The sequence below is a fragment of the Camelus bactrianus genome, chromosome 33 (assembly GCF_048773025.1).
Source record: "Camelus bactrianus isolate YW-2024 breed Bactrian camel chromosome 33, ASM4877302v1, whole genome shotgun sequence".
Lineage (NCBI taxonomy): Eukaryota > Metazoa > Chordata > Mammalia > Artiodactyla > Camelidae > Camelus > Camelus bactrianus.
In genome coordinates, this window is record NC_133571.1 from 8,452,174 (window position 1) to 8,475,512 (window position 23,339).

The 23,339-nt window shown below is 43.9% G+C and overlaps 4 protein-coding genes across 6 annotated transcripts; 3 read left to right on the top strand and 1 right to left on the bottom strand.

Moving 5' to 3' along the window:
• Nucleotides 1-33: 33 nt before the first annotated feature.
• Nucleotides 34-6,654, top strand: CFAP68 (cilia and flagella associated protein 68). Of its 2 annotated transcripts, XM_010968903.3 has the most exons (4): nt 66-427; nt 2,453-2,683; nt 3,274-3,340; nt 3,548-6,654. In XM_010968903.3, the coding sequence occupies exons 1-4, from the start codon at nt 389-391 to the stop codon at nt 3,721-3,723; spliced, it is 513 nt and encodes a 170-aa protein (XP_010967205.2). In that variant the 5' UTR covers nt 66-388; the 3' UTR covers nt 3,724-6,654. The 2 variants fall into 2 exon arrangements, with proteins under 2 accessions (XP_045361797.2, XP_010967205.2); XM_045505841.2 differs by lacking the exon at nt 3,274-3,340 and having other exon boundaries at nt 34-427.
• A 1,308-nt stretch (nt 6,655-7,962) lies between these two features.
• Nucleotides 7,963-11,143, bottom strand: CRYAB (crystallin alpha B). Its single transcript, XM_010968904.3, has 3 exons — nt 10,874-11,143; nt 9,625-9,747; nt 7,963-8,305 (listed from the first exon to the last, which is right to left on the bottom strand). Exons 1-3 carry the CDS (start codon nt 11,072-11,074, stop codon nt 8,102-8,104), a joined length of 528 nt encoding a protein of 175 aa, XP_010967206.1. The 5' UTR covers nt 11,075-11,143; the 3' UTR covers nt 7,963-8,101.
• A 341-nt stretch (nt 11,144-11,484) lies between these two features.
• Nucleotides 11,485-13,395, top strand: HSPB2 (heat shock protein family B (small) member 2). 2 transcript variants are annotated; one of them, XM_074357194.1, is made up of 2 exons: nt 11,485-12,247; nt 12,906-13,395. In XM_074357194.1, exons 1-2 carry the CDS (start codon nt 12,154-12,156, stop codon nt 13,196-13,198), a joined length of 387 nt encoding a protein of 128 aa, XP_074213295.1. In that variant the 5' UTR covers nt 11,485-12,153; the 3' UTR covers nt 13,199-13,395. The 2 variants fall into 2 exon arrangements, with proteins under 2 accessions (XP_074213295.1, XP_010967208.2); XM_010968906.3 differs by having other exon boundaries at nt 11,512-12,247; nt 12,744-13,395.
• Nucleotides 13,396-15,324: 1,929 nt separating this feature from the next.
• Nucleotides 15,325-23,283, top strand: C33H11orf52 (chromosome 33 C11orf52 homolog). The gene is made up of 4 exons (XM_010968907.3): nt 15,325-16,474; nt 21,041-21,078; nt 22,070-22,125; nt 22,362-23,283. Exons 1-4 carry the CDS (start codon nt 16,443-16,445, stop codon nt 22,608-22,610), a joined length of 375 nt encoding a protein of 124 aa, XP_010967209.2. The 5' UTR covers nt 15,325-16,442; the 3' UTR covers nt 22,611-23,283.
• Nucleotides 23,284-23,339: the final 56 nt, after the last annotated feature.

Sequence of the window (23,339 nt, forward strand, 5' to 3'; positions counted from 1 at the left end):
TTACGTCACTTCCTCCACCGATCTCTTGCCGGCCCCCTGTTCGCCGGTCGCTGATTGATGGCTCACCACAGGGCACGGTGGTTTTGACAAACCCGAGCAGCGACAGCCTAGGATGAAAATAGCCATGAGTGCAAAAGCGAGACGCCGACCACCCCTTACCCTCAGTAACTCACCCTTTCAAGAATGTTCAAATAAATGCCTTTGAGCCCGAGGGCTCGACTTCGTCACACTTGCATGAGGTCACAAGCAGTCACTAGCGCGAAGGGCCAGGCCGAGGGTGAGGCGAGTTCTAAGCGAAGGAAGCAGGGCCGGGCTAAGGCCACGGAGAGGCCGTGTCCTGCCTGTTCCTGTCACAGAGGATTTTGTAACAGCCTTCATTTCACGCGAAATGGCTGCCACCCATTGCCTCTATTCGGAGTTTCTGCAGGTGCTTCTATCTCCTACCTTGTGTTCATTACAGAAATAGTGAGTGTGTGTTATGTGCCAGGCCAATGTGACGGCGATTAATCTGGAGGAACAAGATGTGGCCTATGATTTCACTGAGCGTGTAGTCTGGTGGAGTATACATAGCAAATGAGGCGATTCTGATTTGGTGTGATGCAGCGCTGAGTGGAGTAGTTCAGGATGCTGTGGGAGTGCACCGAAGGGGAACCTCACCAAGTTTAGGGGTGAAGTGGAAAATTTTCCTGGATGAAGTGCACCTGAGTTGAAAGCGAAGGGGGGCGGTGGGAGGTATCATATTACCTGAGTCAAGAGGAGTGAAGAGGCAGAAGGAGCAATATATGCAAAAGCATGATGGAGAGACAGAATAGCAAGTCTGACTGAATGTAGTTGAGGGGAGAGTGGATAACAAATGAGACTGAGAAGTTAAGCAAGTCATACAGGGATTGTAAGCCATTTTAACAGCCTGAATCTTACCCTGGAAACAGTGGCCAGCCACTGAAAGATTTTAAATGGGAAGGTGGCACAACCAGATTTTCATTTTCAAAAATTCTGCTTTCCTATGGAGAAAGGATAAGAGAAGAACAAGGCTGGTGGCAAGGCGGTCAGATAGGAGGCTACTGCAGGAATGGAGACTTGGGCTAATAGTGATCCGAATTGGAACTTGTTGGTGGAGATGGAGGGTAGTGGACTGATTCAAAACTCAGCAAGACCTACGGATTGAATGGATGTAAACAACTGAAAGAGAAATCAGAGTCAAGATAAGCCCCAGGTTTCAGACTTGGACAACTGAGTGGGTAGTGATATCTGTCCTTACAGGCCCAGGGACAGTGTCATCTTGGTCTGCAGTCTGAGTACAGCTTGCTGGACTTTGTGGGACCAGCAGCTCTTTAGTCATCATGCTGTTTGTTGACATCAGTGCATGTATCTATCTTCACAAAGGCACATGGTGTGAGGGCAGTTACCTTTAAACCTACAGTATTGGCTTTGTCTCTACCTGTGGAAAGGTGGGTGGGTGGTGACTCCCAAATCATGGCCACCTGGTGATCTGGATAATTTATACTCTTTCTTTGCTTGGAGAACTGGGAGGGCCAGGTTTGGTGACATCTCTTCCATTAAAGAACATGGAACGACAGAGTAAGGTCTTCTGTCACTCTACTACAAAATCTTCATACAACACAAGCTCCTCAGTTTCAAATAACTCATCTTCAGGAAAGGTATTGTCTTGCTCCTAAGCCAAGGGACCAGACTCATCTTTTAGAAAAAAATTAAAATGGTTAGGCTTTTGATTCTCTACAAAAAACTGAAATTCAGGCATTGATCATCTTGTCTGTGCAAAGTACTGTTGTTTGGGAGGGGAGGCAGAAGGAGAGAATGTGGTAACAAATAAGACACAGATCCTGTCCTCAAGGACTGCATGGTTCAGCATAAGAGATTTGACACTTATTTGAAGAACTCTAACATATGGTACAAAGTTATAAATATAGAAAGATATGAACATAAAGTTCTGTGTGAGACATGTGAGAGAGAAGTTAACTTGAGGGAAGGCATCATGAAAAGGGAATGCCACATCGTGAGAAGAGGCATTTGAGCTGGGCCCAGAAGGAAGGAAATTATCATTTATTGATCATTTATTGTATTATCCAGTTATCCAGCTCTCACTTCTCCCTGTTGACTATAGCAATACTCTTAGTCCTTAAATTCCTCCATCTCAAAATTACTGGAATATTTACCTAGTTCTCAATATAGTATTGGGGGTACTGAAGTTCTGTCTTTTTGAGATGGAAGGAGCATTTAATCTATATAGTCATCTGCTACTGCTGATTGAAAGGGTTGATCAAAGGATTCATGGACTTGGAGAGAAAGAAACAGAATCACGACAATTAATTATGAGGAAAGCCTAGATCCTCAGAAGGTGTGCTTATGTTCTGCTTGGCTAAGGGTGAGTAAGGGATGCCTTTTCTGCTCTCTGATTTGTGCCACAGTCTTTTCTGTTCTCGCCTTTTCCCAGAGACAGTTCCTCGCCTGCTTCCTTACAAACCCACACTGTGGCAGCCTCATTAATGCAGATGGCCATGCTGAAGTGTGGACAGATTGGAATGATATGTCCAAGTTTTTCCAGTATGGTTGGAGATGTACCACCAATGAGGATGCCTATTCGAACCGTACCCTGATGGGCAACTGGAACCAGGAAAGATATGATCTGAGGAATATTGTGCAGCCCAAACCCTTGCCTTCCCAGGTAATTGAACTTCCTTGTCTTTGTTTCCTTCTGTTAGTATGTATGTGTGTGTGTGTGTGTGTGTGTGTGTGTGTGTGTGTGTGTGTGTGTGTGTGTGTATATATATCAGTGGCCATTTGAGAGGCAGGAATCCGATAACTTCCAATGTGAGATCTCTCAGGCTTCTCTTCAGTGAAGTGGTTAGGGGAGGGCAGCAGTCCTCAGCTGGAACCCCTCTCCCACTTTACTATCAAGTTGAATATTTTATTATTGTAAGGTAATAAAAGGATGGGTAGCAGGCTTTTCCTCTTGCTTCTCTTGGACCTCATTCATCTACAGAAATATATATATAAAAGGTCTTCTGAGTCAGGCTAGCTTCTCCCCTGGTCTCTGTCTACCTAGACTTGTCATTTATCTGCATCGTGCCCTTAAATCTCCTAAATAGACAAACAAAGGATGTGAAAGTTAGTAGGATACTGACTAACGACACATAGACCTCTCGGCCATCTAAAATGTGACAGAGCCTGTTAGGATTCATGTCACTGTGCCCTTTATTTCCCAATATTGGTTATAGACTCCTGTGTTTTCAATCTATTACTTTTTCTTTCCAGTTTGGACACTACTTTGAAACTACATATGACACAAGCTACAACAGCAAAATGCCTCTTTCAACCCATAGTAGGTGGATGATTCTTTTTACTTCTTTTATTCTCAGGATCTAACTCAGTGCTTGGAACATAGAAGGAACTCAAATAAGAATGAATTAAATAAGTGAATAAGTAAATGAATGAGTGAATGATTTCTCAATTTTCACAGCCACTGTCTGTTTCCCTCAGAAATAAGAGTGAGATTGCTTACTAAGACTCCTCTTTTCTCTTCCCTCAGGATTTAAGCGAGAGCCTCACTGGTTTCCAGGACATCAACCTGAGCTGGATCCCCCTCCGTACAAATGCACAGAGAAGTCAGCTTACACGAGGAGCTATTCAAAACCTCAAGTCGAGCATCGCTCTGTGTGTGTGTGTCATCCTCATAAATGTCAATTTCAGGGTCTAGGATTCTAAGAAAGAATACAAAGGTTCATTTTTCCGGTGTAGATTATAGGAAGGAGCACATTCTAAGCACAACTAAGAATTTAGCTGACTGTAGCACAGTTTTACTCTCTGAATAAATAAAGCACAAAAAATATTCTCTATCCCCCACTTTTTAAATTGAAGTATAGTTGATTTACAGTGTTGTGGCTGGTGTACAGCATAGTGATTCAGTTATATATATATATATAAACTGAATATATATATTCAGTTTTTTATATATATATTCAGTTTTATGTATATATATAAATATATTCTTTTTCATATATCTGTTTTTTTAAACCAAGATTTAAATGTCAAATTTAAGTTAATTATATCTACTGTTAGGTCTATATTGAGCATGGATTTTTCTATTTCTGCAAAAAGCATCACTGAGATATTCATAAGAATTCCATTGAATCGGTAGATCACTTTAGCAATACTGGTATCTTAACAATATTGTTTTCTAATCCATTTGTGTCTTCTTTAATTTATTTTAGCAATGCCTTATAGTTTTTAGTGTACAAGTGTTTTTGCCTCCTTAGTTAAGTTAATTCCTATGTATTTTATATGTTTTGATGCTACCATGAATGGAATTGTTTTCTTAATTCCCTTTCTGGATTGTTCATTGTTAGTGTATAGAAATGCAACTGATTTTTGTGTGTTGGTTTTATATCCTGCAGTGTTGCTGAACTTGTTTGTTAATTCTAATGATTTTTTTTTTTTTTGGTGAAATCTCTAGGGTTTTCTACATGTAGTATGTCTTTTGTAAATATAGTTTTACTTTTTCCTTTCCAATTTGGATACTTTTTTTTTTCTTGTCTAATTGCTCTAGCTAGAACTTGCAATAATATATTGACTATAAGTGGTAAAAGTGGACATCCTTGTCTTGACCCTAGTCTTAGAGGAAAGGCTTTCAGTCTTACCATTGAGTATGACGTTAGCTGTGCATTTTTCATATATGATCTTTATTATTCTGATCCAATTTCCTGATACCTACAATTGAATTCATAATCTTCTGTCTCAAATTTTTTCCTTCTTATGTATTTCATATCTTGGTGAACTTTTTTTTTATGTATCTTAACCACTCTTTCTTATTTTTAGTATTGTATATTACATAATAAGTTCACACGATTGTCAAAAACAGAAACGAAGGAATTATTTTGAATCCCCCTTTCTCATCCTCCCCATTCAAACAGATACCAAGCCCTATAAATTCTATCTCCAGGTTCTGTCTTGATTATGCCCCTCTTTTGTGCATCTCTGTTATTTTTGCTGTATTCCACTTTCCCATTATTTCTTACCCAGTCTCCTGCAATACCCTTTTGGTTGGTGTCTCTATTTTCCATTTTGGTCCCTACTTACCAATCACTGTATTGTTCCCAGACTGAGTCTAAAAATGCAGAGTTGATCATGCTACTCATTTGGTTAAAACCTTTCACTGGCTTCTATAGCCTTCAAAATAAATTCCAAACTCCTTAGCAGAAACCCTTTCTAACTCTTGCCTCATCTCCCACATTTCCTCTCATGTGTCTAGTGCTCCGTCCAAACATAAATACCTGGGCACTTCAAGCTGTTCCCCCTTCTGGATGCATTTTCTTCCCTCTTCACCTTGCTGAGTCCTATAAACCATTAAGAATTCAGATACCCACTAGAATGACTATAATCAAAAAGATAAATGATGATAACTGTTAGCGAAGATATCAAGAAACTGGAACCTTCGTACACCACTGGTGGGAATTTTAAATGGCAACTGCTTTGGAAAACAGTCTGACAGTACCTCAAAAGGCTAGACAGAGTGTTACCAAAGGGTCCAGCAATTAATTCCACTGCTAGATATACACTCAAGAAAAATGAAAAGATAAGTCCACACAAAAACTGGTCCATGAGTGTTCATGGCAGCATTATTCATAATAGACAAAAAGTGGAAGTAACCCAGATGTCCATCAACTGATGAATGGGGGAATAAAATACAGTAGATCCATGTAATAAAATATGATTTGGCAATAAAAAGAAGTGAAGTACTGATACATGTAACCACATGGAGGAAACTTTAAAACATTCTGCTCAATGAATGAAGCTAGTCACAAAGGCCCCCATATTGTATGATTCCATTCATATGAAATATCTAAAATAAGCAAACCTATAGAGACAGAAAGTAGAATGGCGATTGCCTAGCATTGAGGGGTGGGCATTGGAAGGTGATAACTAATGGGTGTAAGTTATCTTCTTGGCTAGTGAAATGTCCTAAAATTAATTGTGGTAATAGATGTACAACTCCATAAATATAAATAAAAACCATTAAGTTGTATACTTTCAGTGGATGAATAGTGTAGTAAGTGAATGGTATCTCAATAAAACTGTTAAAAAATTAATCAGGCAGAACAATCTCCAGGATTCCTTCCATGTCCAGAGTAGGTATTTCTCTTAAGGATCCTCATATCAGACATTTTGAATGGACATTGTAACATCTTGAAAAAGTGTCTTAGAATTTTAGAATTGTCTTTTTACTTGTCTGTTCTTCTGCTCAATTCTTAATTGTGTTAGGACAGAAAACATATATTATTTTTGTAGCTGGCACATAGTAGGCACTCAAGTAACTGTTGAGTGAATAGTCATTGTAAATCTTCAGAAGAAAGATCAAATCTGGTGCAAAATTCAAATAAAATGTGAAGTATAAAATAGAATTTTTCTAAGCATGAAAATCTGTATCATTCCCAAACCCTTAGGCAAAACATCCGTTTGGTTTCTAAGCGTTACATCTTACTGAAATTATGTGTGTGGACTGTACGTATATTTCCCAGATTTATTCTTTAAAAAATGATAGTTTTAAAAGGGTAAAGCACTGACCATCACATTCTCATACTCCAACATCCAGAGGAAGAGAAAAAAATCAATCTCTTTCTGTCTCTGTCTCTCTCTCCATCTCCCTCCTCCATCCCTCCTTCTCTCTCTCTCCCCCACAGTCTTTTTAAAAGGTAAAAGGCTTTTCTAGAAGCATCTCCAGCAAACTTCTCTCCTGTCTCATTGACCGTAATTGGGTTGTAGCCCTTTCAAGACTAATCCCTACTGAGGGAAGAAAACTTCCATAATTTACTTGGACTGTTGAAGATATATCAACTGTGAAAAAAAAAAATTGATCAACTATGGCTGGAGCGTTCATTCACTTTCCTGAAGCACGTGGCTAGGACGGATATGATGGATACCTAAACCAATCAGGGGTGCTGTTGGCAAGACTGACGGTGGCAAATAGGTTATGTAAGCAATCAACAGTGTCATAAAAATTGGCTCTAAGTTTAGAGAAACCTGACTCCTGGCTAGATCACAGCATTTCAGACTATTAGGAATTTGTTTTTTAAGAGAAAACATTTTGAACCTATATAGATTTGCAATGTAAATAGTCCTAGCTCCACACCCCTGCATCGTGAGAACTTTCAGCAATTATTTCATGAATAATATTTTTAAAGCATAGCCAGTCCCCAACTGTAGGTTTTGCTAAGGTAAGCATCCTTGTGAGAAATCAGAAATCACCTGGAAGCTGCTGCAGACGTGACGAGTTGTCTCTAAGCATTTATGCCAGATAACCTACACCAGGGCTATTTTTCATTAATTGAATCAGAAGTTTGTCTAGACTCGCAAAAGTGAAATAGAGGTATTTTGCAGAGTAACATGTCTTTGTTTAAAATGGTGGATCAAGGAATTGTATATTTCCCAGTCTTAGTTTTAATAGGTGTTTACTGGCTAATTTGGAGACTACACCTGAGAGGCTTGTTTGGTGATAATCACCTGTCTTATTTATCACCCTTGTGAAATCATCTGAAGGCAATGCTTATCAGTAGGAAAATGTCAAATAAAGTTGAGGGCGCCATCTCCTTCCTGGTGACATGATTAATTTCAGAGATACACTAAGGCCTTTTATGCATTGTCACCCAGACTTCAGATTTATTTTTGGAACTCGGGGACAAAATCAGAGGGAGAAGAGAGAGGAACTAATATTCCTTGAACTCTGCCAAGGGCTTTACCTATTTTTTCTCCTTAATTTACTTCTTACAACAAATGCAAAAATCAATACCCCGTGTTATAAATGGAAGACCTAAAGACCATAAAGTTTAAGTGACTTGCTAAACTTATACCATTAGTAAGTGTTGGAGACCGTCATTCTGACTCAAGTAACCTTAGAACCCCCTAGCTCATAATGTGATGATTAATATGGAATATTCAAACACAAGACAGTTATCTGTTGCTGAATGATATTTATTAGCTTAATAATTTGGGCCTGCCCTTAGCATTAATAAGCTTCAGCACTAGTCACAAGATTTTCATTCACTGGTGGGGAAATTTTGTTTTAAAAAATGCATTAGAGAAAGGGCATCTACTTCTTGGGGGCTGCAGTGACAGCAGGCTTCTCTTCGCGGGTGATGGGAATGGTGCGCTCAGGGCCAGAGGCCTGTTTCCTTGGTCCATTCACAGTGAGGACCCCATCAGATGACAGGGATGAAGTAATGGCGAGAGGGTCCACATCAGCTGGGATCCGGTATTTCCTGTGGAACTCCCGGGAGATGAAACCATGTTCATCCTGATCCAAGAGAATAAGGGAAGAGGCAGAGATGAGAACAGGAAATAACACCACTTGCGTAGAACTCAGACATTCTCCTTCCCTTTAGGTGTGACCAGATGCATGGCAACATGAGGAAAAGCTAAGTGGCTGTTCTGTTTGGGGCTAACATGAAATTTCCTAGGCTGTCTCTCCTACCAGTGAGAGTCTGAGAAGATTGAACAGCCAACACTTCATATCTTTCCAAGCCCTGAGGCATGGATGCGTTCAGAGGTATTTCCCAAAGGTTTAGATAATTTGTTGGGCCTACAAGATATGGAATAGCATCTGGCATTGAAGATTTGAGTCCCTAAGGAAGCCCAGAAATTGTCCTGACTCTTCAGGAATGTTCCAGAACAGTGGGACTAATAATAAAAAGACTCCATCCAGGGAGACTATGAACTAAAGTTAAATCATATGAACAAAACTGAAACAGCCTGAGGACCTCAAACTGTACTGTTTGATGCACAAGTTTCCGAGTTATCACTAATCAGTAGGGAGCAAACTCAAACAAACAAACAAACAAACAAACAAACAAAACCACAAAAAAAAAACCTCCCAGAAAGTAATGAGAAGCTATTCAATTCTTTAGAATTCTGCTAAAGAGTAATTGACCTTAACCCTTGTATCTGCTGAATCTCAATCATTTATCCAGACAGGTTCTCAATTAACTGATTTCCACATGGGTCTAGGGTATTATCAGGAGCTAAGTACAGTTCTGAAACTTAGGCAAACCACATAGTTCAGCATTAAGATGGGCTAAAAAGAAGTAGGTTTCTAAACATCTAAAAGAAAAGTCCTCAGTTCAAGGGCCTTCTGGGGCCACACAGTTAATGTAACTATGTAAAGCAACCAGATGTCTAACAACCACTGTTCCTAAATCAGCAGTCTTCAATCTTGACTGACTGTATATTAGAATTCCCTAGGGAGATTTTAAAAATCCTGATGCCTGGGTTCCACCCCTAAAAATTCTAATTTAACTGACCTGGGATATGCCTGACAATTGGGATTTTTTTAAATTCCTCTGGTAATTTTAACATGACCAAGGTTGAGAACCCCTGGCTTAAGTGGGAAGTTAACATCTCATCCATCCTTCTTAAGGCAATAAAATCAAAACAAACAACAAAGATCACTTCTCTAGCCAACACAATAACTTTTAACAACAATAACAATAGGTCTATGCCTGTTCCAAGACTCTTATGGCTTAGGACTGGAATGTTGCCAGCCTCAGAAGCTGATGGCAGTATCTGGCATATAGTGCGCACTGGATGAGTGAGCAGAAGAGAAAGCCAGCTACTTACCTGGCGTTCTTCATGTTTGCCGTGCACCTCAATCACATCTCCCAGCACCTTGACCTTGAGTTCCTCAGGGGAGAAGTGCTTCACATCCAGGTTGACAGAGAATCTGTCCTTCTCCAGACGCATCTAGAAATAGCAAGGTGGGGAGAGGGTAGGAGAAAGGATGGTAGGAGTGTGGATTACACTAGTACAGTATCATTATTCTGCAAACTTACTTTATGTCCAGGTAGTTTATTCTTCTCTTTTTGGCTAAAAATCCCTTTGTGAGTAAACATGGCTCTCTCGTTCAGAAAAGCTACCACAGTGGTACCCCAGGTACAACACTTGGTCATCAGACCCAAACTTTATTTACAGGGACAGGGAAGAAGACAGGCCACCCAGGGGACAGATCACAAGGATGAGACTGGACATGGCTTCTGCTGCTGCTCTGACCTAATGCCTGGCCTTGTCATTTGTCTGTGAGACAAAGGCCCCTTCTTCTTTCTCAGGTCTCTGCCAAGTTTCCCACCCACTCACTCTGGAATGTTCTGCTGGCTCTGACTGTCCTTCCAAAGCCCTCACCCACTCAGCTCCTGTTTACTCACACTTGAATATTTTTAAACCAGAGTGTTATCTCTGACAGCTTCTGTCACCCTTTTTTGTTCACCCCATTCTCCCACCCTTTTAGGACAAGTCGTTGGGGGGGGGGCCAAGACTAAACCTACATGCTTTCCTCATTAGGCTTGAACCCAGGCCAGTGCCCTGTCACAGCCCTGAGAAACTCGGAAAATCATAAAAGAGGGACTAGAAAGGAAGAAAATAGTGGTTGCTGTGTCCAGCTCCACGCAGCGAGGATAAAAAAAACCTCAGAATGAGGTAGCACTGTCTCCTGGCTCTGAAGTTTGAGATGACAATATTTGTCAGGAGTGTGAGATATTAGAAGAGTGAGCGAAGGTGTCTGAAGGCAGCTTTCCCCCTGTAGATCCTTATAAATCAAACCAGAAAGGACATCCTACTTAGGAGATAAGGAACACAGAGTACTATGCATAGCACATGGGGAAAATGTAATCAGTAGGATACAAAGGCACATCAGATGCACTGGCACTGAGGCAGAGCAGAACTAGGGACCTCATCTTGTTTCACTGTGAGACACACAAGTGCCTATGACACTTGAGACACTTAGACAGAGCCAGATTTAGGCAGGGAGGAAAAGGAAAGTGGATGGGGACGCTTCCAGAATGAACTCTCCTGTCCTGGCAGAGGGGAGACTTACCTCTGAGAGCCCAGTGTCAATCCAGCTGGGTGCCCGCAGAAATGAGGGTGGCCGAAGGTAGAAGGGGCTCAGGGAAGTAGTAGTTGGGAAGAGATCAGACTCCAACAGGTGCTCCCCAAAGAACTGGTCAAAGAGGCGGCTGGGGGAGTGGAAAGGAAAGAAGGGGCGGCGGATCCAGGGGTGGTGGATGGCGATGTCCATGGTGGCCAGGTGAGTGTGGGGGGTCAGCCGGCTGGTCAGCTCCTTCAGCTGCAGCTCCAGCCGGCCCCTTATATACGCAGGCTTGTGAAGCTTCTGGAATGGTGATGTCAGGGGTTTTATTATCCCAGCTCACTGCCTGTTCATGGAGACTTGTGATTGGGGATTTGGCAGTGTGACACATACCCAGTACTCACTGAGCTAAGAAAAGAGAAATACAAACACGTCCGAGCTGGCCAGTGACTTGTCCTGGTCCTGTTTCACTAGCTCTCTGTCCACACCCAATGGCACCCACCTCTGCCCCCTTCTCTGGAGTCGGAAACTGGCTCAGGAATCCCAAGCAGGCGGGCAGTGTGCCCCTCCTCCTCCTCTCCAGCCTAGGATGCCAAGGGAATGCGGCCAGCAACTATCTTGGGCCTGGGCAGGAACTGGAATCTTCCTAGGCTGGGCCCCAGGGACATTAACTCTTTGCGGGTCCCTGGAGGAGAGCCGTGATCATCAACATGTCACTGACAGGTTTCCTGTGGTGCCCTGCGTTGCCCAGAGAGGACCCTGACATCAATTTAGGCAGAAAGGCCCCTCACCTCATCTCAGAGAAAGAGTAGAAAGTTTCTTGCTTGTTTCGCTTTATGTGGCTGGCAGAACGTTAAATGCAGGGGAATTCTGCGGAACAGGGTGCCGGCTGCCTGCGACCGAGAAGAGATGGTGTGGAAAATGTGCACTGTTGGTGAGGGTCTCAGCGAGCCTCTCCAGGGCCTCCAGCCCCAGCCTCGCGTCGCCAGCTGGCTCCCCAGCCAGGACCCCCAGCTGTCCTCTCCGGGAAGGGAGGGGGGAGAGGGGGGAGGCTGCGACAGCTGAAGAGGGTGCGGGGGAGGGGACGGGGGGTCCAGGCAGCGCGGGCCACACGTTGTATCGCCGCGGGCTCCCCGCCCCTCCCCCTGCCCTCGGGCTCCGCACTATTTTGGGTGGTGTAGACCCCGCCCCCGCCTCCGGGTGCTCGCGGGCCCTCGGGCAGCTGCAGGGGTCCCGCCGCGCCTGTTCGGGCTGCACCTCCGACCGGGGCCGCCGGCGCGTCCGCAGCCATGTCGGGCCGCTCGGTGCCACATGCCCACCCGGCCACCGCCGAGTACGAGTTCGCCAACCCGAGCCGCCTGGGCGAGCAGCGCTTCGGAGAAGGTATGGCACGGACGCCACCCCCTTGCCTCCCACCCCCACCTCCTGAAATTCTGGGCTGATCTCCCAACGGTGCTGGCCTCCACCCCACTCCCGGCTTAACTGAACTCCTGGGGCGAGCCATCTCCCACCCCAGAGCCACCCCCCCTCCTCCAGGCAGGCCTCTCTCCCCTTCCCGCTGACCCCGGCGCAGAAGGGCGCCCGCCGCGCGCTGATGCCTGCCCCTGCCCCCTCCGTGTGCCTTCTGGGTCCCCTTCGGACCACCCAGACCCGGTTTGGTTTGCTCTCCTCCACCCCATCTCATGTTCTTTCTCAGTCCCCTCTCCCCAGCCGCCTCTTTCCAGCCGCTGGGACTCCTCCCTCCTCTTCCCTCCTTCTCCTGACTCCCCTCTGGCTCTCCCCAGGTCTCATCTCCTTTCTCTCCACTCATTCACCCACCCTCCTTCCCACCTCATCCTCCTTCATCCTGCTTCTTGCCTTCTCTCTCTCTGCCCTTCAGGCCTCCTGCCAGAAGACATCCTGACCCCCACCCTCTACCATGGCTACTATGTGCGACCCCGGGCCACCCAAGCTGGGGAGGGCAGCAGGGCAGGGGCCTCTGAGCTTCGGCTCAGTGAGGGCAAGTTCCAGGCATTCCTGGATGTGAGCCATTTTACCCCAGATGAGGTGACCGTGAGGACTGTGGACAACCTGCTGGAGGTGTCTGCCCGGCACCCCCAGCGCCTGGACCGCCACGGCTTCGTGTCCCGGGAGTTCTGCCGCACCTACGTCCTGCCTGCTGATGTTGACCCCTGGCGGGTCCGCGCTGCTCTCTCCCACGATGGCATCCTCAACCTGGAGGCGCCTCGGGGTGGCCGACATTTGGACACAGAGGTCAATGAGGTCTACATCTCCCTGCTCCCCGCACCTCCTGACCCAGAGGAAGAGGAGGAGGCAGCCAGTGTTGAGCCCTGAGTGCCACAGACCCAGCACCCAGTGAACCCCTTTCTAGCTCCCGTGGTGATACAGCAGCTGCTCACCACCCAGAGGTAGCAGCATCCTTGCGGGAGGGAGAAGTGCGTGGTCCACAATGTATGGTTTGGTCCCTTGGGACGTGTCATAGCATTTTCCTCTAGTTTTGGGTGGAGCTGAATAAACCCAAATCTCAGGGCCTTGTTTGTGCTGCTCCCTATTCTGCGGCCTGGAGGATGGGATGGGCAGGGAGGGAGACAAAAAGGACCGCTAGACCGAAAGCTCCTCAGTTAGATGCACCCAACGTCACAGCACCCTGAGCTCACACTTGGATGCTGAGATCATACCCGGAAGCTGACACTGGCTCCAGATCAAATTCCTGGCCATAATTTTCTCACAATGCAACAAAAGAGAGAGTGATCCTGGGAGGGAAAAGGGATATGCCATCCAAACAGCCCGGAGGGCACTGTCTGAGCCAGTGATTAGAGACACAAAAACAAGGGTCTCCAGACTGTCTGGCCTGTTTTGGGTAGGGGTTGGGAAAAGAGCTTTTGGTTGCAGAGTTGCCTAAAGCCCTGTTTTCCCGTGCTAAGTTCTGTCCACGAAAAATGGTCTCTGATACTGAAGGACACGGGAACAGTCACAGAAGCCTCTGCCATTGTCACCGAACCACAAAGTCCCCTCACCTCCTGCCTATGAAAGAAAGCATTTATTTCTAACCTTGAAACATTCCAAAGAGAGGAATCACTGCATCGTTCCACCCAATCCAAGGCTAAATGCAAGGGCGCTAGGGCTGTCGGTGTGGGGGTGATGACCAGAGAAACTTCCTTTGGAAGTAGAGTCTTACTTAATACTAGGGGTATGATGTATTAAGGAAAGTCTGGGGGGCTGACCTCTCAGTTACCTCTGTAATTAAGAGAGCATGCATGTATATGATTTGAGGAGTGTCCAGAAGACCCCCCTGCCCCCAAATATATGAGGCTGTGATAGACACCTAAAATTCATCCATTAAAGTGGTTGATTCTTAATTTTTTGGGTTAAAGATCCTTTTGAAAAATCTGATAAAAGTAATAGATCCTCTTACCAGAAAAATACACATGCTCCCAAATTTGGCGTACAGTTTGAATAGATTCACACAACTCTTGAGCTCCATTCATATGCCCCTTTTAGGGAAGCGTGGACCCCCAGGATAGGAACCCTCACTTGAAGAATTCAATTCTTCGTTAAAGGATTTCTGTCTATTAAAAATGAAAGCTTGCCTTAGAGAAATAACTATTGATGTATTCTTCTGTTCATTCATTCAACAAACATTTATTAACCCCTAAGTAATATACTATGGAGGTTATACATTGTAAATATAAATTTAAAACTATGCTCCTTTATGGCCTACTTTCAGGAATCTGAACATCTAGTTGAGAAGAAAAAGAATTTTAAAACGATCCTATTCAGACTTCAACTAGAACAGCTTCAGATTGATCTGTTTTGTAATTAGAATTTTTATATGAGCTTTATTTAAAAAAAAAAAAAGGATTCCTTAGCTAGAAGAAATTTGAAAACTCTGATTTAGTTCAAATCCCCATCCCATTCAAATTCTTTGAAGATTATTAGTCAACTCCTAGGACGTTTTGAGCGACAGCAAATTTACAACTTCATCAAGTAGTCCGCTTCATTTTCTTATTGGACACATGTGTTATAAACTCTTCTACTGAAACAAAATCTGCATGTCAGTAACTTCTGTCCGTTGGTTCCAGTTTCGTCCAGAAAAATAAATGCAACCCTTCTTTCATTTGTGAGTTGCTTCAGATATTTAAAAATAACCATCCTGTCCTCCCATGGCTTCCCTTTCTCAACTAAACATGCCTCCTTCTTTTAAACCTATCTTCTTTTAAACCTATCTAGGACTTTTTCCATACCACTTTTAACTCAGACAACTTTCTCTTGAACATAATAATGCCTTTTAACAATTTAACTTGAAATTCAACATGTAAACCTAAGTTTATTATTCCAGTCATGGACTGATTGGCGCAGACTTCAGTGGAATAATCAGTACCCTTGTTTATCACTCTAGACTTCTGTTTGTTCTTTTTTTTTCCCTAGACTTCTGTTAACGCTGCTTGGGGTATATCGGGTTTTCTGGCTACCACAAGACACTGTTGGTTCCTTTGGAGTTTCTGGTCATATAAAATCTCAGGCATTTTCCTTTAAGTTTTTTCTTTAGATTAGATAATGTGGCTGAAAAGGGACCAGATTGTGGAGGGCTTTGAGTGCTAGGCTAAGAAGTTTGGGTAACAGGATGAAAAGAGTACAGTGATCGGAAAAGTACAAAATGCATTGCCAGGAAGGAGCCTGGCCATGCTTGTTGAGGCTAGTGCAAAGGCCCAGCACAAGATAGCAGAGGGGATGCTTTACCATCTAACAGTGAGCCGAGAACAAAAAAGTAATAATAACAGCAGCTAGGACTTACCAAGAGGGTCCCATGTGCCAGGCTCTGGACGAGAGCTTTATATATATTATCTCATTTAATCTTGTGTAGTTCTATACTGGGGATGGGAAGCTGAGTGGTTAAGAAGTGCTAAGACCATTCCAATAATAGAATCATACGATTTTTGAACAGAAAGGGTTTTAGTAACGAGTTCAGCCCTCCATTTTACAGTCCTAGGGGAAAAAAAAAGTGATTTTCCCACATTAATTCCAATAGCAAGGGAGAATATAAAAGGAATCTATTTCCCTACATTTTAGTTTCCAAGAGAGTCCAGTATTCAACCTCAGATTCTGGACAGGGATGATAAGAGACCGATACCGATTACCTTGAAAGTGAAAGTCAATTAAACCTGAATAGTCCTGGGGAAACGTAGGTAAGCCTCTTTATTATAGAGGATATATTTCAATGACAGTGTGATGTAGTAGCGAGACATTTCCTAAGGAAGCTCAGAGCCCTTTTCTATCTCAGGTTTCTTTTTACTGAAGTGTGAAGCTCCAAGTTCACGGCTTCATCAAAACAGCTCCAAATTGTGAAGGTGAGATTGCTCTCACCTGGAGCCCGTGTGTGTTCCTCTACCCTTTGGCTGGGAGCAGTCACCTGGGAATCTTTCCAGCAGGTGGCTTCCAAAGTCCAACCTGTTAGGTTGAAATCTGACACTGACAGAGGCTCCCTGGGAGCTGCTACTGAAAGCTAAACCAAGAACCAGGAAATGCACAAGCCTCTTTCTGTGGAAAAACAGCTGGACTCCCTGGGAGACAGAGCACCATGGGAAACCGGCTCTGCTGTGGGGGAAGCTGGTGAGTAGGGGCAAATGGTGGAGGGTAATGTCTCCGTCGGTGGACACGGAGGCCTCGAGATTCAGAGAGCGCCTGCAGAGAGCTCTCTGCCAACGTCCCACTGTCACCTGCTTCGCCTGGCGCCTCCAGGAGCCAACACCAGAGCAGCACTCCTTTTTGTGCCCTCTCCTTTCAGGAAAGCTCGAAAAACCCAGCCAAGCCAGCTGTCTGTAGAGTAGCCAGGGCAGGGCTGGAATGGTGAATTGATATCTTCTCTGTCTTCCTCTTCCTCTCCTCTCCCTTTCCTCTCTTCCTTTCTCCTCCAGATAATGATAATAATTGTAGCATTTGGGAACGTATTCTGTTCCAGACACTTTACAAAAAAATCTCATGTAATTTCCCCAACAATTCTGAGGGAGGTGGCCTTATTCCTGCCGTTTTACAGCTAAGAAGCTGAGGCTCAGAGACGTTCACTAATTTGTGTCTGGGGTCACATGACTCGTAAGCAAATAAACCAAGATTCCAACCCAGAGCTATCTGACTTCAAAGCCGATACTTTTAACCACTGCATAATACTGCCTGCCAAATCAAGCAAATCAACTTTGGAGAAATGTTTATGTAAAGGGGCAGAAGTGAGGAGGAGGATGAGAAATGTCCACGGAATATTTGAATTTAACTTTCACACTTATTTGCTGTGTGACCTTAGGCAAACCCTGTAACTTCTCTTTTTCCTCGTATATAAAATATAGATAACACAACCCGTGTTGCTTAGCTCATGGGTTTGAAGAGCAGAGGATGTGCAGAAGTCTCTCAATAAATGAATTATAATGTCTTTATCATTCTTTCCCAGAGTTTGTCATGGCTGTTGTCAAATAACAAAAATACAACCAAATACATTTTAAAGATTTCATTGGCTTTCTTGAATGGTTCATGAGTCGGGCAGCAACTCATCCAGCAAGCAGAAAGGAGCTCCAAGGAGCTGTACAAAATGGAAGGCTTTTATAGGCAGGAGGGGGAAGGGATCAGGAACTGGTTGGGTGACCTCATCCTCCTTTGGGCGATGGAAAAGGTCTGTGTGGCAGATGACCTCATTGGTGCTCACCAGAAAATTCCCAAATGGCCACTTAAGACTATGTTCGTTCCTGGGGAAGGCTGAAACTCTAGTTAGGCTACGTATTGAGTGGTGGTTTGGTGGTGTGAACTTAGCACAAGAAACTCCATTCGGGGCCTGTTGTTTCTTTTTAACACGATAAACCCCTGGACCTGGTTTTATCCTGTCCACTGCATTCTTAGCTCTACCACTCCGTGCCTGCATGAGTCTTAAGGATGTTCTTTATGAGTAAAGTGTCGTTACACTTAGAGAGGTAGGTGAGGTCCATTGAAAAGCACATGTGGTTTGGAGTCAGTACATTGGATTCCAGTCCTGTTCCTCCTACTCATTCATGTATCCATTCATTAATTGAACACATATTTTATTGAAAACCTATGTGCATCAGGCATAGTGATAGGTGCAGAAGACACAGCAATCATTGGAAATTTGGTTCCTGCCTTCTTAAGTAAGATACCAAAGTTCTAGGGCCTTAATTGGCTCATCTGCAAAATAAGAACAATAATATGTGTTTCCCAGAATATCGTCAGGACTGAAAAAAACAGATGAAACACTTTTTAAACTCTGAGATGTCCTATAGACATAGGACATCTGGAAACATAAAAACTTCCAGAGGAGGGGGTACAAAGCACCTTTCCCTCCCTTTCTTCCCAAGTCTTCATAGTCGTTGTCTTCTTTTTTTTTTTTTTTTTTTTTGAGTTCAGTTTTTGTTTAATTGAAGTATAATTGCTTTACAATGCTGTTAGTTTCTGGTGTACAGCATAGTGATTCAGTTATACATATATATATATATTCTTTTTCACCATAGGTTATTACAAGGTATTGAATATAGTTCCCTGTGCTATACCGTAGGACCTTGTTTACCTATTCTGTATATAGTAGTTTGTATATAGTAATGAAAAAAAAATCTTGATAAAGATGACCAATCAGCAAAACAAAAATAAAAACAACACAATTCACACTTAAGCTAGACATTAGAACATGTCAAACACTATTTTAAACGTTCTATATATATAGACTTATTTAACCTTCACAGCAACCCTATTTCCATTTTAGGAAATAGATAAGGAAACAGAAAAGAGAGATAAGCTGGTAAGGTGACAGGCTGGTTAGCAGTGAGGCCAGATTTCAAGTCTCCCTGTTTTAACTCTGAAGCCCAGTCCCGCACAATCACTACACTCGACCGAAAGACAGCCAGGTCTTCATAGTCTTCAGTTCTGATTATTTCTTCCTCTGATGGTGGTAGTCATAGTAGCCAGCTTCTACTGATGCTCATGTGCCACCTAGCTGAATATTTTACATCTATTATTTTATCTAATTTTTACAATAATCCCCTGAAGTTTAAGTTCTATTATTATCTTCATTTTATTAATAAGAAAATGGAAGCCTGGTGAAATAAAAAACTTGCTGAAGGTCATACAGCTAGTTTGATACTGTCAGTCAGACTCTAGAGCCTGGTTAGAAACACTACGTCAGATATTCTAACCAAAATATATTTTTTCCTCTTAAAACATGAGTAGGATAGGACAAATACTGTTCTCCTCTCATTATCTCAATAAATTTCCAGAAACTAAAAGACACTATGACACTTGGAGAGATTTTTATTTAAATTTTTTTCCTGATTACAAAAGTAATACACATTCACTGTAGAAAATGTGGAAAATACCAAAGAGCAGAAAATAAGAAACAATCATAAATTTGAGCACCCAGAGATGACAGGAACATTTTAGTATATTTCCATGTCATCCTTTTAAAAAGTCTATCTAATCCCAAAACATGCTATCCTTCTATTATCTTAAGAGGAAAAATTTCCATGCTATTAGGTGTTCTTCCAACATCTTTCTTAAATGCTTGTATGACGTTCCATTGATCGGAGATGCCATTTAGTTAGTTAGTTCCCAATGTTGGACATTAAGGATATTTCCTGCTTTTTGCAATTATAAATAAGCCTACAATGAGCTTCTATATCTGCACCCGTCTGATTATTTCTTAGGCTATGGAATTGCTGCATCAGAGGGTACACACATTTATGTTTAAGGCTTTATCCTTATTGCCAATTGCATTCTAGAAAGATTGCACCCATTTTTATTCCTACAGCCAATATAGGAGAGTGCCCACTTAGGTTCTTTAATTCTGAGCTAAAAATAAAATCCTGTCACCCGTGAGTCTAACTGAATATTCCATTTGGGTTGTGTCCAGGCATTGTGCAACCTCCAACTTGGGAACAGGCTGTGTTCACAAAAATGGAGTTGCCCAAGTCTATGTTATTTTAGAATTAATATTCTCTTTATCCGTTTAAGTAGAAGTAAGTAGGAAGACAAGCGTGACAAGGGACGAGGAATTAGAGGCTCAGGCTATGGCTGCAGCGGTACGAGAAAGGAAGAGCTGAAATGGCAGAAGAGGAAGCAGAAAGACACAGAAATAATTTCAAAGCTTTTCTTCCGAACCACCTGTAGAGTTCAGTGGAGACTAACTGCTCGACCCTCAGCAAGCTGCATTAAAACTGAAAATCCAACCAAAACACAAACCTCTGTCTGATACGTGTGGAAAAATCCCGATTTTTCTACAGTAGTGAAATGAACATGATTTAGAAATCCCTGCCCACCCCTGCCCTCTCTTTTTCTTTTTAATTAGGAAAAGAAAGAAACTTCCTTGAGGAGAAGTCAGACAAGTAGGGTTGGCTCTGGTGACAGTGGGAAATGTACGAGCAAGAAAAAGCATCCGGAGTAAGCCACAAACTATTCAGACAAGTGTCGCTTCTCTGCCCGTCAAACAGTTGACAATCACGTAGACACACTGGCTCCACTGGGGACCCCAGGGGCCCAGAAATGCGTCTGAGAGGCCTGTCCTGCAGCGAGGGCAGTGTAGCTGAGTCACTCACCAGGCTCAGAGCGCCCCGTGCTGTGGACGTTAAAGGTTAAGCCTCTCTCACTTCCTCTGTTAATTAAAAACAAGGACAAAGAAGTGAAGAGGGAGGTCACCTGTCAGGAAAGGGCTTTGCGGGGCCCTAACTGTTAGCCCTGGTGGTGGCAGCTCCTGTGACTTCCAGAATGAGAACCCCGGGTTGGCAGAGACCCTGAAAAAAAGACACCAGAGAAGAAGCAAGAGGGTCTCCGAACCCAGGAATATCCCATTATTTGGCAGGTTTCCCTTACTGTCTGCTGGGAATAGCCTGTAGACAATCCCAGAATAGCCCTCAGCCCGGCTCCATCCCTGGCACGGAGTGCCTGGTTGCCTGAGGCTGTATTTTGGGTTTGGTTATGTCAGTTGTACCACTCCGCCTTCCAGAACCATCCCTTTGGAAGATGTGTGGTACCCTTAATAAATGCTTTGGGGCTGGCTCAGGGTGAATCTTTGTTGGGGTGGTGGTGGTAAGGGAAGGTCATCCCAAAATATTAAGGAATTTACACAGCAAGTGATGTAGAGGGAAGGTAGAGCCCAGGTTCTCACATGTGAGTGATTTGTTTTTCCCTTCACAGGAGATGCCCATCAAGTTTCCAGAGGAAAAAGAAAATGGGTAACGGAAGTTGGGAGGGTGGGGGGATTCTGGTGTGGGGGTGCAAATTAGAGAAGAGAATAGAACCAATGTCTTTAGAAAGGGCCTAACGGGCAAGGACTAAAAGGAGACAGATCACCAAAATGAATCTTTAAGTTGCTGGGTTCAAGACCAGTTCTGAAACTCAGAGTCTCATCCTTTCCATCATCTCAGAGTGGCAAGGTTGTTGCTCATTCTTTCATTCATCCAGCAAAAATTTACTGAATACTTATACTGTATGTGAGGCACTCTGCAGGGCCCCAAGGAGGCAGAGAGGCCCAAGAGGAAGGGCACGTGGTCTCGGCCCTAAAAGAGCTGAAAACCAAGTTTGAGAGAGAGATACATGTAAGCAAGTAATTGTAATTCCATCTACTAGTGCTTCCAAAAACACCAGTGAAGCAAGGTCACACGTTAGAAGAGGAGCAGAGAGGAGGGGATATTTTAGGCAGGGGAATTATCTCATGCAGAAAGAAAAAAAAAAAGAAAGAAAGAGAGAGAGAGAAATAGGAAAGAAAGAAAAAAAGAAAGGAAGGAAGGAAGGAAGGAAGAAAGAGAGTGACTTGACGGAAAGTGACTGAATGTTTGGCGCAGCTGAGCTCTAACCATGTTGCCCTGTAATAGTGTGTATACTCTTATGTGTCTCCCTGAACAGACTATAAACTCCCAGAAGCGAAGAAAACAGCTTACTTATCCTTCTATCCCCAGAATGTGGTACAGAGTCCGGCATACAATCGGCTCTCAACATACATTTGTTGAACTATGTGAGGGGCCAGTGAAAACTTAGGATGGAAGATGTTATGGGCAGATTGTGCAAGGGCCAGGTTGGATACTCTGCGAAGGAGTGAGAGATGAGAGGAGACACAGGGAGATTAGTTAGAAGCCCACCATGATAATTTAATAGAGATTTGAAGAGGGCAATCTTCACAGAGAGCAGGAAGAGAAAATGGATTTAAGTCATATTTCTTCCTCCCAGGGAACCACACAAGTTGGACACCAAAGCAGCAGCAGCAACAGCAGAGTTACACAAAGGTAATGACAGGCTTCGGTCCCTTTTAGGGGATGCTCAGACATGGGATCCTAGGACTCAGCTTTTCCATCCTGGGACAGACACTTCTCAGTCATCTGTAACCTTGCTGGTTCTACCCAGTTTCCTCTGTTCCCTCAACGGAGCAAAGCAAAGAAACATCAGTGTAATTGACCCTGCATTGGAGGTGAGGGGCAAAATCAAGCCAAGAATATCCCTTAATGTTGTCCATTCCTCTCAGGGCCATGCCACAGCGGGACATACGTATGAGCAACTGTTAAAGCAGCCTGCGTCTCAGGAGAGGAGTCAAGGTCTCAGGTCTGAGGACAGCAGCTTACATTACGCAGACATTCAAGTGTGCAGCGGTACCCAGCCACGCTCTGCCCAGGAGGTGAAGCACCTGCAAATGGAAAATGCCACAGAGTATGCGATCCTTTGCTTCCCCCAGGCCACACCCCGCTATGATAACAAGAATGGGACCCTAGTGTGAGCCCTGGGGAGGGAGGACCTGTTTCATCATTTCATCACTAGGGCTGTGGGGGAGAATCTACTGCTTTGGGGGACTGGCTGGCAGCCCAGAGATGGCAGACGTGTTTTAAGCTTAAAGAACTCCAGAGTCCCTGGAATTGTGAGTGGCTCAAGTCTTGCTCTTTTCTCTAGACCTGTCTCTTATTTGCTACCATTAGCTTGGAGCTGTATTTGAGTTACCTGGGGGTGGACGGAGTTCCACAAAATGAGGGGTCTAGGTTGAGTGTGCAGGAAGGTAGGGTTCTGACCCCCCTACCTTTGCTCCTGCTCTCAAGAAAAGCGCAGATAGAACAGGTTACCCTTGAAGCACCTGCACATGAGCTAATTTTATTGGAGTTAATTTGATGGTATCCCTTTTACACACCTTTAACTCCAAGGCTGAAGAAGAAGAGGTGCTCTGGAAAGCTTCTAGGGCTGGCCAGGGCAATTTCCTCAGTGGCTGGGTCAAGGGTCCCAGACTTAAACAGACAAATGAGGGCAGGGGCTGAGGAAGCGTGTTCTGACCATCAGGTACAAGGACGTCAAATCACCACTCATATCGACAGCACTGAGAGGCCCAGAAACTCCTCTTGGTTGGACTGTTTTCTCTTGCGGGTGCAGAGCCATTAGGATCAATAAATCACATAAGGAACGTGCCTGGTGCCTTTTCTGGGGTAGAGGTCTGCGGGCTCTACTAAGCGCATCGGATCTC

Coding starts and splice junctions, on each gene's coding strand:
- CFAP68 (XM_010968903.3), top strand. CDS start 389: ATGGCTGCCACCCATTGCCTCTATTCGGAGTTTCTGCAG. Junction 428..2,452: donor TCTATTCGGAGTTTCTGCAG/GTGCTTCTATCT, acceptor GCCTTTTCCCAG/AGACAGTTCCTCGCCTGCTT. Junction 3,341..3,547: donor AATGCCTCTTTCAACCCATA/GTAGGTGGATGA, acceptor CTCTTCCCTCAG/GATTTAAGCGAGAGCCTCAC.
- CRYAB (XM_010968904.3), bottom strand. CDS start 11,074: ATGGACATCGCCATCCACCACCCCTGGATCCGCCGCCCCTTCTTTCCT. Junction 9,748..10,873: donor TTGACACTGGGCTCTCAGAG/GTAAGTCTCCCC, acceptor TGCTATTTCTAG/ATGCGTCTGGAGAAGGACAG. Junction 8,306..9,624: donor GCAAACATGAAGAACGCCAG/GTAAGTAGCTGG, acceptor CTCTTGGATCAG/GATGAACATGGTTTCATCTC.
- HSPB2 (XM_010968906.3), top strand. CDS start 12,154: ATGTCGGGCCGCTCGGTGCCACATGCCCACCCGGCCACCGCCGAGTAC. Junction 12,248..12,743: donor CGAGCAGCGCTTCGGAGAAG/GTATGGCACGGA, acceptor TCTGCCCTTCAG/GCCTCCTGCCAGAAGACATC.
- C33H11orf52 (XM_010968907.3), top strand. CDS start 16,443: ATGGGAAACCGGCTCTGCTGTGGGGGAAGCTG. Junction 16,475..21,040: donor CTCTGCTGTGGGGGAAGCTG/GTGAGTAGGGGC, acceptor TTCCCTTCACAG/GAGATGCCCATCAAGTTTCC. Junction 22,126..22,361: donor AACAGCAGAGTTACACAAAG/GTAATGACAGGC, acceptor CATTCCTCTCAG/GGCCATGCCACAGCGGGACA.